This window comes from Cetorhinus maximus, chromosome 1, assembly GCF_964194155.1.
Source record: "Cetorhinus maximus chromosome 1, sCetMax3.hap1.1, whole genome shotgun sequence".
Lineage (NCBI taxonomy): Eukaryota > Metazoa > Chordata > Chondrichthyes > Lamniformes > Cetorhinidae > Cetorhinus > Cetorhinus maximus.
Window position 1 is genome coordinate 244,739,181 of NC_135879.1, and position 14,595 is coordinate 244,753,775.

Consider the following 14,595-nt stretch of genomic DNA (forward strand, 5'->3'; position numbering starts at 1 on the left):
TCAGGTGGGTGGGTGGGTGTTGTCAGGGCTTAGACGGCAGGCCCAGGCTATGTAGCTTTGCGTCCTCCTCAGTCTTTAACAACAGCTCCCCACCAAACCCGCCTGGGTGCCTCACTTCTCCTCCTCCCCCACCCCCGTAAAAAAAAACACAGCCATTGTCCGGCGTGTCAATGGCCAAATGGCATCAAGTATTGGAGCTCAATGCGAGGTGACCGGCGGGGCTGAATGTCCTGGCAGGGGGGCTCACACAATGCTACTAATTAGGAGACGGCCCACTGGGGTTCCCACACACACCTGCACGGTCACATGAGCCACGGGTCGACGAGCTGTGAACGAGCCACACCAAGACTACAGGAGAAAGTTAAAGCTATAAATGTGAATCTGACAGTGACTGAGCCAACCAGCAGAGCAGCCAGCACCGCTTAACCCCTTTGTGGGAAGCCAGCGTGCAGCAGCGCCCACTCCCTCTCGAGTTCCACTAGTGTGTCACTTGGTCCTCCACTTCCCCTTCGTCCACACTGGAATGTCCTCAATATTGATTCTTCAACAAGAGTTCGCTTAAACTAGAGGTGCTCGTGATTCGGGAGGAATAAAACAGGTGGAGATTGTGTGGAGCAGAAACATCGACACAGAACCAGTTGCTGCAAATAGCCAATTTACATGCTGCAATTCCGTGTTATAGCAGTTAACACATAATGTGTTATATAATATACAGTGCAATGCCCAGGAACACATGGTGTGTTGTTATATAATAGTGTTATACCCAGTAATACATGATGTATTACTTTATAATATATAGTGTTATACCCAGTTACACATGGTGTGTTATTGTATAATATATACAATATATACAATATTATATCCAGTTACACATGGAGTATTATAATATAATATATACAGTGTTATACCCAGTAATGCATGGTGTTATATAATATATGGTGTTATGCCCAGTAACACATGGTGTTATATGATATATACAGTGTTATACCCAGTAATACACGGTGTGTTATTATATAATATATACAGTGTTATACCCAGTAATGCATGATGTATAATATATAGTGTTATACCCAGTAACGCACTGTTATTATATAATGTATACAGTGTTATGCCCAGTAACACATACTGTGTTATTCTATAATATGCAAAGTGTTATACCCTGTAATGCAAGCTGCATTATTGTAGAAGATATACAGTTTTATATTGAGTAATACAAGTTGTGTTAATACATAATAGATACAGTTATATCCAATAACACACAGTGTGTTATTATATGACATATACTGTGTTATATCCAGTAATAAAAGATTGTTTTTATTTACTCATGGGATGTGGGTGTCGCTGGCTAGTCCAGCATTTATTTTATTGCCCATATCTAGTTGCCCTTGAGAAGGTGGTGGTGAGCTGCCTTCTTGAACCGCTGATTTGTGGTGTAGGTACATCCACAGTGTTGTTTGGGAGTTCCAGGATTTTGACCCAGTGACAGTGAAGGAACAGTGACATATTTCCAAGTCAGGATGATGTATGGCTTCCAGGTGGTGGTGTTCCCATCTATCTGCTGCCCTTGTCCTTCCAGATGGCAGCGATTGTGGGTTTGGAACTTGCTGTCTTGGAGCCTTGGTGAATTCCTGCAGTGCATCTTGTAGATGGTACATACTGCTGCTACTGTGCGTCGGTGGTGGAGGGAGTGAATGTTTATGGGTGTGGTGACGATCTAGTGGGCTGCTTTGTCCTGGATGGTGTCAAGCTTCTTGAGCGTTATGGGGGCTACACTCATCCAGAGAGGATTCCATCACACTCCTGACTTGTAGATGGTGGACAGGCTTTGGGGAGTCAGAGGTAGGTTATTCTCTGCAGAATTCCCAGCCTCTAAACTGCTCTTGTAGCCACAGTGTTTATATGGCTATTCCAGTTCAGCTTCTGGTCAATGGTAAGCCCCAGGATGTTAATAGTGGGGGATTCAGCGATGGTAATGCCATTGAATGTCAAGGGGTGATGGTTAGATTCTCTCTTGTTGGAGATGGTCACTGTCTGGCACTTGTGTAGTGAGAATGTTACTTGCCACTTGTCAGCCCAAGCCTGGATATTGTCCAGGTCTTGCTGCATTTGGACATGGACTGCTTCGGTATCTGAGGAGTCACGAATGGGGCTGAACATGGTGCAATCATCAGTGAACATCCCCACTTCTGACCTTATGATGGAAGGAAGGTCATTGATGAAGCAGCTGAAGGTGGTTGGGCCGAGGATACTCCTTGAGGAACTCCTGCAGTAATGTCCTGGAACTGAGGTGACTGACCTCCAACAACCACAACCATCTTCCTTTGTGCTAGGTATGACTCCAACCAGCGGAGAGTTTTCCCCCTGATTCCTATTGACTCCAGTTTTGTTAGGGCTCCTTGATGTCACACTCGGTTAAATGCTGCCTTGATGTCAAGGGCAGTCACTCTCACCTCACCTTAGGAGTTCAGCTCTTTTGTCCATGTTTGAACCAAAGCTGTAATGAGGTCAAAAGCCGAGTGGGCCTAACAGAACCCAAACTGGGTGTCAGTGTGCAGGTTATATCTAAAGCAACTGCTGCTTAATAGCACTCTTGGCGGCCCCTTCCATCACTTTACTGATGATCAAGAGTCGACTGATGGGGCAGTAATTGGCCGGGTTGGATTTGTCCTACTTTTTGTGTCCAGGACATACCTGGGTAATTTTCCACATAGCTGGGTAGATGCCAGTGTTGTAGCTGTACTGGAACAGCTTGGCTAGGAGCACGGCAAGTTCTGGAGAACAAGTCTTCAGTACTATCGCTGGAATATTGTGAGGGCCCATAGCCTTTGCAGTATCCAGTGTCTTCAGCCATTTCTTGATATCATGTGGAGAGAATTGAATTTGCTGAAGACTGGCACCTGTGATGTTGGGGACCTCCGGAGGAGGCCGAGTTGGATCATCCACTTGGCACTTCAGGCTGGAGATTGTTGCAAATGCTTCAGCCTTATCTTTTGCACTGATGTGCTGGGCTCCTCCATCATTGAGGATGGGGATATTTGTGGAGCCTCCTCCTCCAGTGAGTTGTTTAATTGCCCACCACCATTCACGACTGGATGTGGCAGGACTGCAGAGTTTAGATCTGATCCGTTAGTTGTGGGGTCGCTTAGCTCTGTCCATCACTTGCTGCTTATGCTGTTTGACATGCAAGTAGTCCTGTGTTATAGCTTCACCAGGTTGACACCTCATTTTTAGGTACGCCTGGTGCTGCTCCTGGCATGCCCTCCTGCACTCTTCATTGAACCAGGGTCAATCCCCTGGTTTGATGGTAATGGTAGAGTGGGGGATATGCCGGGCCATGAGGTTACAGATTGTGTTTGAGTACAATTCTGTTGCTGCTGATGGCCCACAGCACCTCATGGATGCCCAATCTTGAGTTGCTAGATCTGTTCAAAATCCATTTAGTACGGTGGTAGTGCCACACAACACGATGCAGGGTATCCTCAATGTGAAGGCAGGACTTCAACTCCAGAAGGACTGTGTGGTGGTCACTCCTACCGATACTGTCATGGACAGATGCATCTGTGGAAGGCAGGTTGGTGAGGATGAGGTCAAGTGCATTTTTCCCTCTTGTTGGTTCTCTCACCACCTGCCGCAGCTATTGTCCTTTAGGACTCGGCCAGCTCGGTCAGTAGTGGTGCTACTGAGCCACTCTTGGTGATGGACATTGAAGTCCCCACCCAGAGTACATTCTGCACCCTTGCCACCCTCAGTGCTTCCTCCAAGTGATGTTCAACATAGAGGAGCACGACAGGACATATCCAGGGATGGCGATGGTGGTGTCTGGGACATTATCTGTAAGATAGGATTCTGTGAGGATGACTGTGTCAGGCTGTTGCTTGACTAGTCTGCGAGACAGCTCTCCCAATTTTGGCACTAGCCCCCAGAGCTGAGTTTGCCATTGTCGTTTCCGGTGCCTAGATCAATGCCAGGTGGTCCGTCCAGTTTCATTCTTTATACAATTTGTAGTGGTTTGATACAACTGAGTAGCTTTTCAGAGGGCAGTTAGGAGTCAACCACATTGCTGTGGGCTTGGAGTTCAGAGGTAAGGACGGCAGATTTCCTTCCCTCGCGGACATGAGTGAATCAGGTGGGTTTTTAACAACAAAGGTTTTGTGGTTATCATAAGATTTTTAATTCCAGATTTTAATTGAATTCAAATTTCACCATCTGCTGTGGTGGGATTTGATCCTGGGTCCTCAGCACATTACCCTGAATCTCTAGATTAGTACTTCAGTGACAATACCGCTATGTCACCACTCCTCCTAAATACGAGGTGTGTTAATATATACAGTGTTATTACGAACATACGAACTAAGAGCAGGAGTAGCTCACTCTGCCCTCCGAACCTGATCCACCATTCAATAAGAGCATTGTTGATTTAACCATAACCTCCTGCCTACTCCCGGTCACCCTTCACCCCCTTGTTTATTAAAAATCTATCTAGCTCTGCCTTGAAAATAGTCAAAGGCTCTATTTCCACCGCCTGTTGTGGAAGGGAATTCCAAAGACTCACTACCCTCTTGGAGAAAAAATTTCACCTCATCTCTTTTAAATGGGCGATCCCTTATTTTTAAACTGTGACCCCTAGTTCTAGATTCTCCCACAAGAGGAAACATCCTCTCCACATCCACCCTGTCAAGACCCCTCAGGATCTTCTATGTTTCAATCAAGTCACCTCTTACTCTTCTAAACTCCAGCGGATACAAGCCTAGCCTGTCCAACCTTTCCTCATAAGATAATCTGCCCATTTCAGGTATTAATTTAGTAAACCTTCTCTGAGCTGCTAAGGAGACCAATAATGTGCACAGTATTCCAGATATGGTATGACCAGTGTCCTGTACAACTGAGTATAACCTCCCTACAAGGGGGTGATAAGTTATTGGCGGTAGGTGGGATACAGGTTTCAGGTTACAATCAGATCAGCCATGATCTTATTAAATGGCAGAGCAGGTTCGAGGGGCTGAATGGCCTCTTCCTGCTTTTTGTCCTTATGTTCGTATGTACTTCAATTTCCCTCACAATAAATGATAACATTCTATTAACTTTCCTAATTACCGGCTGTACCTGCATACTAACCTTTTGTGATTCATGCACTAGGACACCCAGATCCCTCTGAATCTCAGAGCTCTGCAATCTCTCACTATTTAGATAATAAGCTTCTCTTTTATTCTTCCTGTCAAAATGGACAATTTCATATTTCCCACAATATACTCCATTTGCCAGATCTTTGCCCACTTAACCTATCAATATCACTGTGTAGCCCCCTTATGTCCTCTTCACAACTTCCTTTCCTACCTATCTTTGTGTCATCAGCAAATTTAGCATCGGTCCCTTCATTCAAATTATTTATATAAATTGTAAAACATTGAGGCCTCAGCACTGATCCCTGTGGTACACCACTAGTTATATCCCACCAACCAGAAAAGACACATTTATGGCTACCCTCTGTTTCCTGTTAGCTAGCCAATCTTCTATCCATGCCAATATCTTACCTTCTACACCATGAGCTTTTATTTTCCACAATAACCTTTGATGTGGCACCTTATCAGATGCCTTCTGGAAATCTAAGTACAGTACATCCACCGGTTCCCCTTTATCCACAGCACATGTGACTCCTTCAAAGGATTCCAATAAATTGGTTAAACATGATTTCCTTTTCACAAAACCATGTTGACTCTGCCTGATTGCCTTGAATTTTTCTAAGTGCCCTGCTACAATATCTTTAATAATAACTTCTAACATTTTCCCTATGTCAGATATTGAGCTAACCGGCCTGTAGTTTCCTGCTTTCTGTCTCCCTCCCTTTTTGAATTAAGGAGTTACATTCGCTATTTTCCAATCTAATGGAACCTTCCCCGAATCCAGGGAATTTTGGAAAATTAAAACCAATGCATCAACGATCTCACTGGCCACTTCCTTTAAGAGTTTAGGATGAAGTCCATCAGGCCCTGAGGATTTGCCAGCCCGCAGCTCCAACAATTTGCTCAGCACCACTTCCCTGGTGACTGTAATTTCCCTGAGTTCCTCCCTTTTTGACAGTTCCTGATTTACAGCTATTTCTGGGGTGTTACTTGTATCCTCTGTAGTTATATATTATGTACAATGTTATACCCAGTAACACATGGTGTGTTATTTTATAATATATACAATGTTATACCCAGTAACACACGGTGTGTTATTTTATAATATATACAATGTTATGCCCAGTGACACACAGTTTGTTCCTGTGAACAATTCACTTAATTTGTTTATTTATTCATGGGGATGTGAGCGTCACTGGCTAGGCCAGCATTTATTGCCCATCCCTAATTGCCCTTGTTCAGAGAGCATTTTAAGAGCCAACCACTTTGCTGTGGGTCTGGAGTCACATGTAGGCCAGACCAGACCAGGTAAGGACAGCAGATTTCCTTCCCTAAAGGACATTAGTGAACCAGATGGGTTTTTACAACAATCAGCAATGGTTTCATGGTCATCATTAGACTTTTAATTCCAGGTTTTTATTGAATTCAAATTCCACCATCTACCGTGGTGGGATTCGAACCTGGGTCCCCAGAGCATTACCCTGGATCTCTGGAATACCAGTCCAGTGACAAAACCACCGTGTGACCACCTACCCCTAATTTATTCCTGTGTAACAGGCTCAAAGGGCTAAATGGCCTCCCCCTGTTCCTGTGTAACAGGCTCGAGGGGCTGAATGGCCTCCCCCTGTTCCTGTGTAACAGGCTCGAGGGGCTGAATAGCCTCATTCTGTTCCTATGAAACAGGTTCGAGAGGCTGAATGGCCTCATTCTGTTCCTGTGTAACAGGATCGAGGGGCTGAATGGCCTTACTCCCCCTTTTTTTGAAGAGAATGGTTTAGGATAATAGGACAGCTTTGATCCAGTGTCCCTTCTGCATGCAAATACCCAGCTGATCATTGGCCAGAACCTCGGAAGCAGGAGGAGTTGATGGGATGTCTCTGAAGGGTTATTCCAGCAGGGGAAGATACAGGGAAGCCAGGAAAAGCCGGAAGAACATTGGGCTGGTTCCCACTTTTGGGATTTGGTGGGCGGCTGGAGGTGGGATTGGAGTTGGGGAAAAAAAAGCAAGCAATAAGGAGCAAAGGAGTGGAGAAAGGTTCAATGGAAGAAACAAGATGCACCTTTCATCATCTCAGGACATCCCCAATCTCTTTACAACAGATGAAGTACTTATTGAAGTGTAACCGCTGTTATAATGTGGAAAACATGGCAGCTACAATTTGCACATAGCAAGATCCCACAAACAGGAATGTGATAATGGGCAGTTTTAGTGATGTTGACTGAGGGGTAATACTGACCAGGACATCAGGGGAAACTCCCCTGATCTTATTCGCTCTAGTGGCGTGGGATCAGTTTAATGTCTCCTCTGAACGATGGCTCCTCTGCCAGTACAGCACTCCATCAGTCCCGCACGAGAGTGTCAGCCTGGATTAGGTGATAAAGCCTCTGGAGTGGGGCTTAAATGCACAATCTTCTGGCTCAGAGGGTGTGCGTTCTTCCCTACTGAGCCGTGCGACTGACAACTTAACACCTTGAAAGCTGGGCTGCCGCTGGACCATGTGCAGGTTTTGTGGCGTTTGCAACACATGGGCGTGATCGTGGATAAGTAAAATATTGGTCCGGGATTTTGTTTAGCCTGCAAAGTGTTAATGGCCCTTTTCATGCTGCAAAGAGTTGTCAATTTGGCAAACTGCGCCGATCCCACCTCTCAGCAGCGCTGGCAGCTCTTTGGAATTTCTTTTGGGAAAAGATCGGAATCGTTAGCGAGGCTGGATCGCGACGGGGCGCCACACAGATGTGTGTGCACAAGAGGCCCTGCACTGAGACCTCCTGCTGGGCAGTTCGTGACCTTTACAGATATGGTGGCTGTGCATGTCAGATCGAATGGATGTTAAACTGGCAGCCTGATAGTGGGTGTAACATTTCCCTGCCGCTCCTTCCCATCTTCAAAAGATTTTAAACTCTTACTCTCCCCCCTCCACTCTCTGCAGCCTACAGAACCATCTCGGCGGTGAATGGACCATTGGTGGTGCTGGACAATGTTAAGGTATTGTACTGTGATTTTTGTAACACCTATTCATTCGATGGGCGCATCTCAATCCAGACCAGAGTGAAACGGTGCTGGGTGGGTGTGGGTGGAGGGTGGGGGGTACTGGGCAAACATTGTTTCTCCTCCCTGCGATTCTTCGAGCCCAGACCGTCGACACGTTAGTTGGAGCTGTGGTTCCATTGTTCCTTTTCACTATGCAGCTCATTCATTAAGGGGCAGTCAGCAACGTCACTTCCTGACCAAGAGGCGTCTGAGGTAATGATGCGTGACGCGGGGGCAGCGAGGTAATTACTGGGCCAGTGTGAGAGATGTCACTCTTATTTAGTCAGCACGACCAACAGTTGATCGACAAAGTGCAAATCTTCAGTGAGGCCCTCGCCGACCCCAGTCCTGAGAGGTATAGAGGCTGACAGCTAATCACTGCATTGAGAACCTGCTTTATATTCCCATTCCTTCTGAGAGATATTCCAAAGAGTATAAACATTCTGCACACTGGAGAACAGGTACAGCACAAAGTTAGATACAGAGTAAAGCTCCCTCTACACTGTCCCCATCAAACACTCCCAGGACAGGTACAGCACAGGGTTAGATACAGAGTAAAGCTCCCTCTATACTGTCCCCATCAACCACTCCAAGAACAGGTACAGCACGGGGTTAGATAGAGAGTAAAGCTCCCTCTACACTGTCCCCATCAAACACTCCCAGGGCAGGTACAGCACGGGGTTAGATATAGAGTAAAGCTCCCTCTACACCGTCCCCATCAAACACTCCCAGGACAGGTACAGCACGGGGTTAGATACAGAGTAAAGCTCCCTCTACACTGTCCACAACAAACACTCCCAGGGCAGGTACAGCACGGGGTTAGATACAAAGTAAAGCTCCCTCTACATGTCCCCATCAAACACTCCTAGGACAGGTACAGCACGGGGTTAGATACAGAGTAAAGCTCCCTCTACACTGTCCCCATCAAACACTCCCAGGACAGGTACAGCACGGGGTTAGATACAGAGTAAAGCTCCCTCTACACTGTCCCCATCAAACACTCCCAGGACAGGTACAGCACGGGGTTAGATATAGAGTAAAGCTCCCTCTACACTGTCCCCATCAAACACTCCCAGGACAGGTACAGCACGGGGTTAGATACAGAGTAAAGCTCCCTCTACACTGTCCCCATCAAACACTCCAAGGACAGGTACAGCACGGGGTCAGATACAGAGTAAAGCTCCCTCTACACTGTCCCCATCAAACACTCCCAGGACAGGTACAGCACGGGGTTAGATACAGAGTAAAGCTCCCTCTACACTGTCCCCATAAAACACTCCCAGGACAGGTACAAGATGGACTAGGTTATGAAGTCGAGTGTGTTGCTATCCCATATGGCTGTCCTCTCTAGAAGATGTACCAGTTGCTGAGAATGACTTTTGATCATTCAGTACCTCTATATAGTGGATAATTGCTTCACAGGGTTGCAGTTAAACGTTCAGTGTTGCTGGCCTATTCATTGTTGGAGTGCAGCTTAAATTTGTCTGACTCCCATTTCCAAGCTTGGCGTTCAGGAGCAAATAAGAAATGCTGTGTTCCATGTGCAACTCAGGTCACTTGCATCCCTTCACCTGTTCCTTTCTTGCAGTTCCCCAAATATGCCGAGATTGTTAACTTCACCCTCCCTGACCGGAGCGAGCGGAGTGGCCAGGTGTTGGAGGTGGTTGGATCCAAGGCTGTTGTACAGGTAACTGAACCATTGGTCTGCTGACCTTCACTGCTCAACAGGGGATTCTCCCAGGATGAGCTAACAGTCCTAGTGCAGTGCTCGCTTCCCCCTGCTGGCCAGGATTGTCATGCAGGCCGATTTAACCAGACAAGGAGAGATTCACACCCAGGCTGACCAACTTGAACGTCATATTCCTGTCAATGTACTGAACCAAACTGTTCGCAAACTCGGTCTCCTAATTGGCTCTTCCGACCACTAAACCATCTCCTTTACCGAGACAGCGTATATCGAACAAAAACAGGTAATGCTGGAAAAACTCTGGTAGCAACTGCGGCGAGACAAACAGAGTTAATGTTTCGAGTCTGACTCTCCTTCAGAGCCTGTTTCCCTTTCCCCCTCTTTAACATTGGCCTCCTCTGGCTCTGCCTTAGTTCAGTTCATAATGAAAACCTCATCCTTGTCTCGGGGTTTAATTTTAACTGAGACGATGCTCGGGGTTTAATTTTAACTGAGACGAGGCTCGGGGTTTAATTTTAACTGAGACGAGGCTCGGGGTTTAATTTTAACTGAGATGTCGTTCGGGGTTTAATTTTAACTGAGATGTGGTTTGGGGTTTAATTTTGACTGACACGATGCTCGGGGTTTAATTTTATCTGAGACGAGGCTCGGGGTTTAATTTTAACTGAGATGTGGTTCGGGGTTTAATTTTAACTGAGATGTGGTTCGGGTTTTAATTTTGACTGAGATGTGGTTTGGGGTTTAATTTTAACTGAGATGTGGTTCGGGGTTTAATTTTAACTGAGATGTGGTTCGGGATTTAATTTTGACTGAGACAATGCTCGGGGTTTAATTTTATCTGAGACGAGGCTCGGGGTTTAATTTTAACTGAGATGTGGTTCGGGGTTTAATTTTGACTGAGATGTGGTTCGGGGTTTAATTTTAACTGAGATGTGGTTCGGGATTTAATTTTGACTGAGACGATACTCGGGGTTTAATTTTGACTGAGATGTGGTTCGGGATTTAATTTTGAATGAGACGATACTCGGGGTTTAATTTTGACTGAGATGTGGTTCGGGGTTTAATTTTGACTGAGATGTGGTTCGGGGTTTAATTTTGACTGAGATGTGGTTCGGGTTTTAATTTTGACTGAGATGTGGTTCAGGGTTTAATTTTAACTGAGATGTGGTTCGGGGTTTAATTTTGACTGAGACGATACTCGGGGTTTAATTTTAACTGAGTTGTGGTTCGGGGTTTAATTTTGACTGAGATGTGGTTCGGAGTTTAATTTTAACTGAGTTGTGGTTCGGGGTTTAATTTTAACTGAGATGGGGTTTAATTTTGACTGAGATGTGGTTCGGGGTTTAATTTTGACTGAGATGTGGTTCGGGGTTTAATTTTGACTGAGATGTGGTTCGGGGATTAATTTTGACTGAGATGTGGTTCAGGGTTTAATTTTGACTGAGATGTGGTTTGGGGTTTAATTTTAACTGAGTTGTGGTTCGGGGTTTAATTTTAACTGAGATGGGGTTTAATTTTGACTGATAAAGCTCCTCATGAGAACCTTGGGACCTTTTACCAAATTAAGATGTCTCTCTAATTGCAGGTCGCTGTTACTGGTTGTGACGTTGGGTCAGCCACTGTTCTTATTGTCCTATTTCTCTCTCTCTCTCTCTCTCTCAGTCATGCTCTTGCAGCAGATTGATTTACCCTATTGTTCACTTTTACCTGATAGACACCAGTTGCTACTTGAATTGATATTTCCGCTTCCCCAGGACCCTGGCACCCAGACTACAGGATTCCTTCAATGATTTATATTTTGTTCTGCAGGTGTTTGAAGGAACATCCGGCATTGATGCCAAATTGACAGCCTGCGAGTTCACTGGGGACATCCTACGAGCACCAGTTTCGGAGGACATGCTGGGTGAGTTGGTCTTCGTTATCGGGCAAAAAACAGAGAAACCTGCCCTCTAAATGGGGCCTAGTAAAAATTTATACCCAGTTCCGGGATTCCTGGCCCCATCCCCATTTCTGCCAATTCGCACCAGCACGGGATAAGTATGCGGGTAGCTCACTGGAACAGCGGGACTCCTGCCCTTGCAGGCTACATGGCAATCCCCCTGTGATTGGAGTGGAATTGGCCCCCTTCAGCAAGACGATGTGGCTCGGAGCCATTCAGAGGTGTTGGGAACCAAGCGGAAACCCCAGTCCCAGATGGGGAACTGAAAGAAAACAGTCACCTCCTCCTGGAATCCTTTCATTGACCGGCTTTGAAATACTAAAGTGAAATTATTTTTTTTCAGTTTCAATAGTTAGAAGCTACATTGCAAGTTAGATGTGTTTTTACCGCAGCGATTGGGATCTCTCGTAGTGATTTAAATGCCCAGAGTCCTTTTAAAATGAAAAAAAAACATCTTCAGAAAGCCCCCACTTGCTCCCGGACATCTTTGATTCACAGGATATTTTCTAAGCTCAGAAATAAAAAGAAAAAAATGTTGTCCAGTTTCAGCAGGCTCCGTTGTCTACGGGTTTTTAACAGCTGAGCCCATTATGAATACTTGACTTGAGTTTCAAAAGGTCCAGAACCACTTGTCTCAGCAGGGGGCTGGATAGGCATGTTGATTGACAGTTTTAAGAGGTTATTAATGGATTAGGTATCTTTGATGTAGTTAGTGAAATAGATGTTTGTTTGTTTCTACAACGGATTGACCATTTGAGGAGATTTAAATATTTGAATGTGTTTTATGGATTGTTTTCGGTATCAAGTATGTTTGAGTGAGAGGTCTATTAGATTATTAGGAGTTTATATTTTTCATCTCCACATGTCTTCCCATTGTAAATACTGAGTGAGTGGCTGTGGAGGATACATGGGGGGGTGGCGGGTAAGGGGGGTATGAGGACATGGAAGAGACATGGGCGTATGGGGGATTTGGAGCAGGCATGTGGGATGTGTGGGGGATGAGGGAGTTGGGGGAGATGAGTGAGTGTGGGGTTGTGGGGGGGGCGGCGGGTGATGGTGTGAGGGCTTGAGGGCCTGACATGCGATAGCATAGTGGTTTTGTTGCTGGACGAGTAATCCAGAGACCCAGGGTAATGCTCCGGAGACCCGAGTTCAAATCCCATCGTGGCTGATGGTGGAATTTGAATTCAATAAAAACTTGGAATTAAAAGTCTAATGGTGACCATGAAACCATTGTCGATTGTAAAAACCCATCTGGTTCACTAATGTCCTTTAGGGAAGGAAATCTGCCGTCCTTACCTGGCCTGGTCTACATGTGACTCCAGACCCACAGCAATGTGGTTGACTCTTAAATGCCCCCTGAACAAGGGGCAATTAGGGGTGGGTAATAAATGCTGGCCTAGGCAGTGACACCCACATCCACATCCCATGAACGAATAAAAAAAAACTAAATTAAAATGGGGCTGATTTCCAAGTAAACAGAGGCGGGCATTCCAATCTGCCCACCTCCGCTGTCACCTTGGGCCCCACCCCTCTGGGGATGGTGGGGTGGACTCCATCCCACCCCTTCCTCCCCAGAACAAAATATGGCTGGCAGGGGCCTTCTCAAAACGAGGCAGATCTGCAGGGATCAGGGAGTTTCCCAACTGGAGGAGCTGGCCTCCTCTCCAAAGCCCCAGCCCGCTGTATCCAGGAATATTCAGTGCCCTTCAATGAGCCAGGTCTCTCTCATTGGCACAGCATCATATTCCCGTGTGGCTATTTCAGCCCGGACCTCACCAACCTTATTTACTCTGACCATTAACAATCATGCACTGTATACCTAATTTAGACCTGATTGTGTTATTCCATTGTCTGACTCCACCAAACACCTTATTGTTTCTTACTTTAGTACTATCTGTCTCCCTCAATCCTATCCTTCCTAATTCAACTCCTGATTACTAACTTTGAGGTCTTACCTGCTACTCTCTTTCCTAGCTCTCTAAACTCTGCCTTTCTACCTATGTCTATGGTACCAATATGGGCCACAGCCTCTGGCTGTTCACCCTGCCCTCTCAGAGTGCTCGGCAACAGATAGTCTAAAACATCCAGCACCTAGAAGGTATATAGTTTCCAACTCCTGACTTGTTTATAATATCCAGGTCCTGGAGTTATATAGTTTCCTAGTCCTGGAAGATATATATCAAGGTCCTGGGAGATATATTTCTGGATGGTATTTGCTTCCATCATTCTAGATGGCCCACAATATCCAAGCCCTGGAAGATATATGTAGTTTCTAGAACTGAAGCTCTGAAGAAAGGTCCTTGACCTGAAACATCAACTCAGATGCTGCCAGACCTACTGAGTATGAGCATTTTCTGTTTCTATATAGTATTCAGGTCTTGGATGGTCTAGAGTGTCCATGTTCCCTTACAGCTGTAGGATCCAGGTCCTGGATGGTCACTAGGAACCAGGCCCTGGAATGTATATGGGATCCAGGCCCTGGGTGGTCTATTGGATCCAGGTCCTGGATGGCCTATAGGATCCAGGTCCTGGAATGTATATGGCATCCAAGTCATGGGTGTGTTACAGTTTCATCGTCTGTTGGTCTATTGCTCAGATCCTGGACAGTCAATACTTGCCAATTGGTTAACTGTTCAAAGGTCCTAGCAGGGATATAATGCTTGTTACATCTCTTGCCAACCTTTAAGAGATTGATTTCTTGTGGTTGATGTTCTAGGTCGGGTGTTTAATGGATCTGGGAAGCCAATTGATAAGGGGCCTGCTGTTGTTGCAGAGGATTTCCTGGATATAAATGGTGAGTGTCAGCATTCTACTC

General features: G+C 45.7%; 1 protein-coding gene across 1 annotated transcript in view; it reads left to right on the top strand.

Annotated features, from left to right (window-relative positions):
- The window catches only part of LOC144688564 (V-type proton ATPase subunit B-like), a 58,021-nt gene that overhangs the window by 16,915 nt on the left and 26,511 nt on the right, over nucleotides 1-14,595 (top strand). Inside the window, exons 2-5 of the mRNA XM_078555300.1 lie at nucleotides 8,051-8,106; nucleotides 9,740-9,838; nucleotides 11,648-11,741; nucleotides 14,497-14,574. Of these exons, the coding sequence (XP_078411426.1) occupies nucleotides 8,051-8,106; nucleotides 9,740-9,838; nucleotides 11,648-11,741; nucleotides 14,497-14,574 (327 nt within the window). The remainder of the gene's footprint in view (nucleotides 1-8,050; nucleotides 8,107-9,739; nucleotides 9,839-11,647; nucleotides 11,742-14,496; nucleotides 14,575-14,595) is intronic.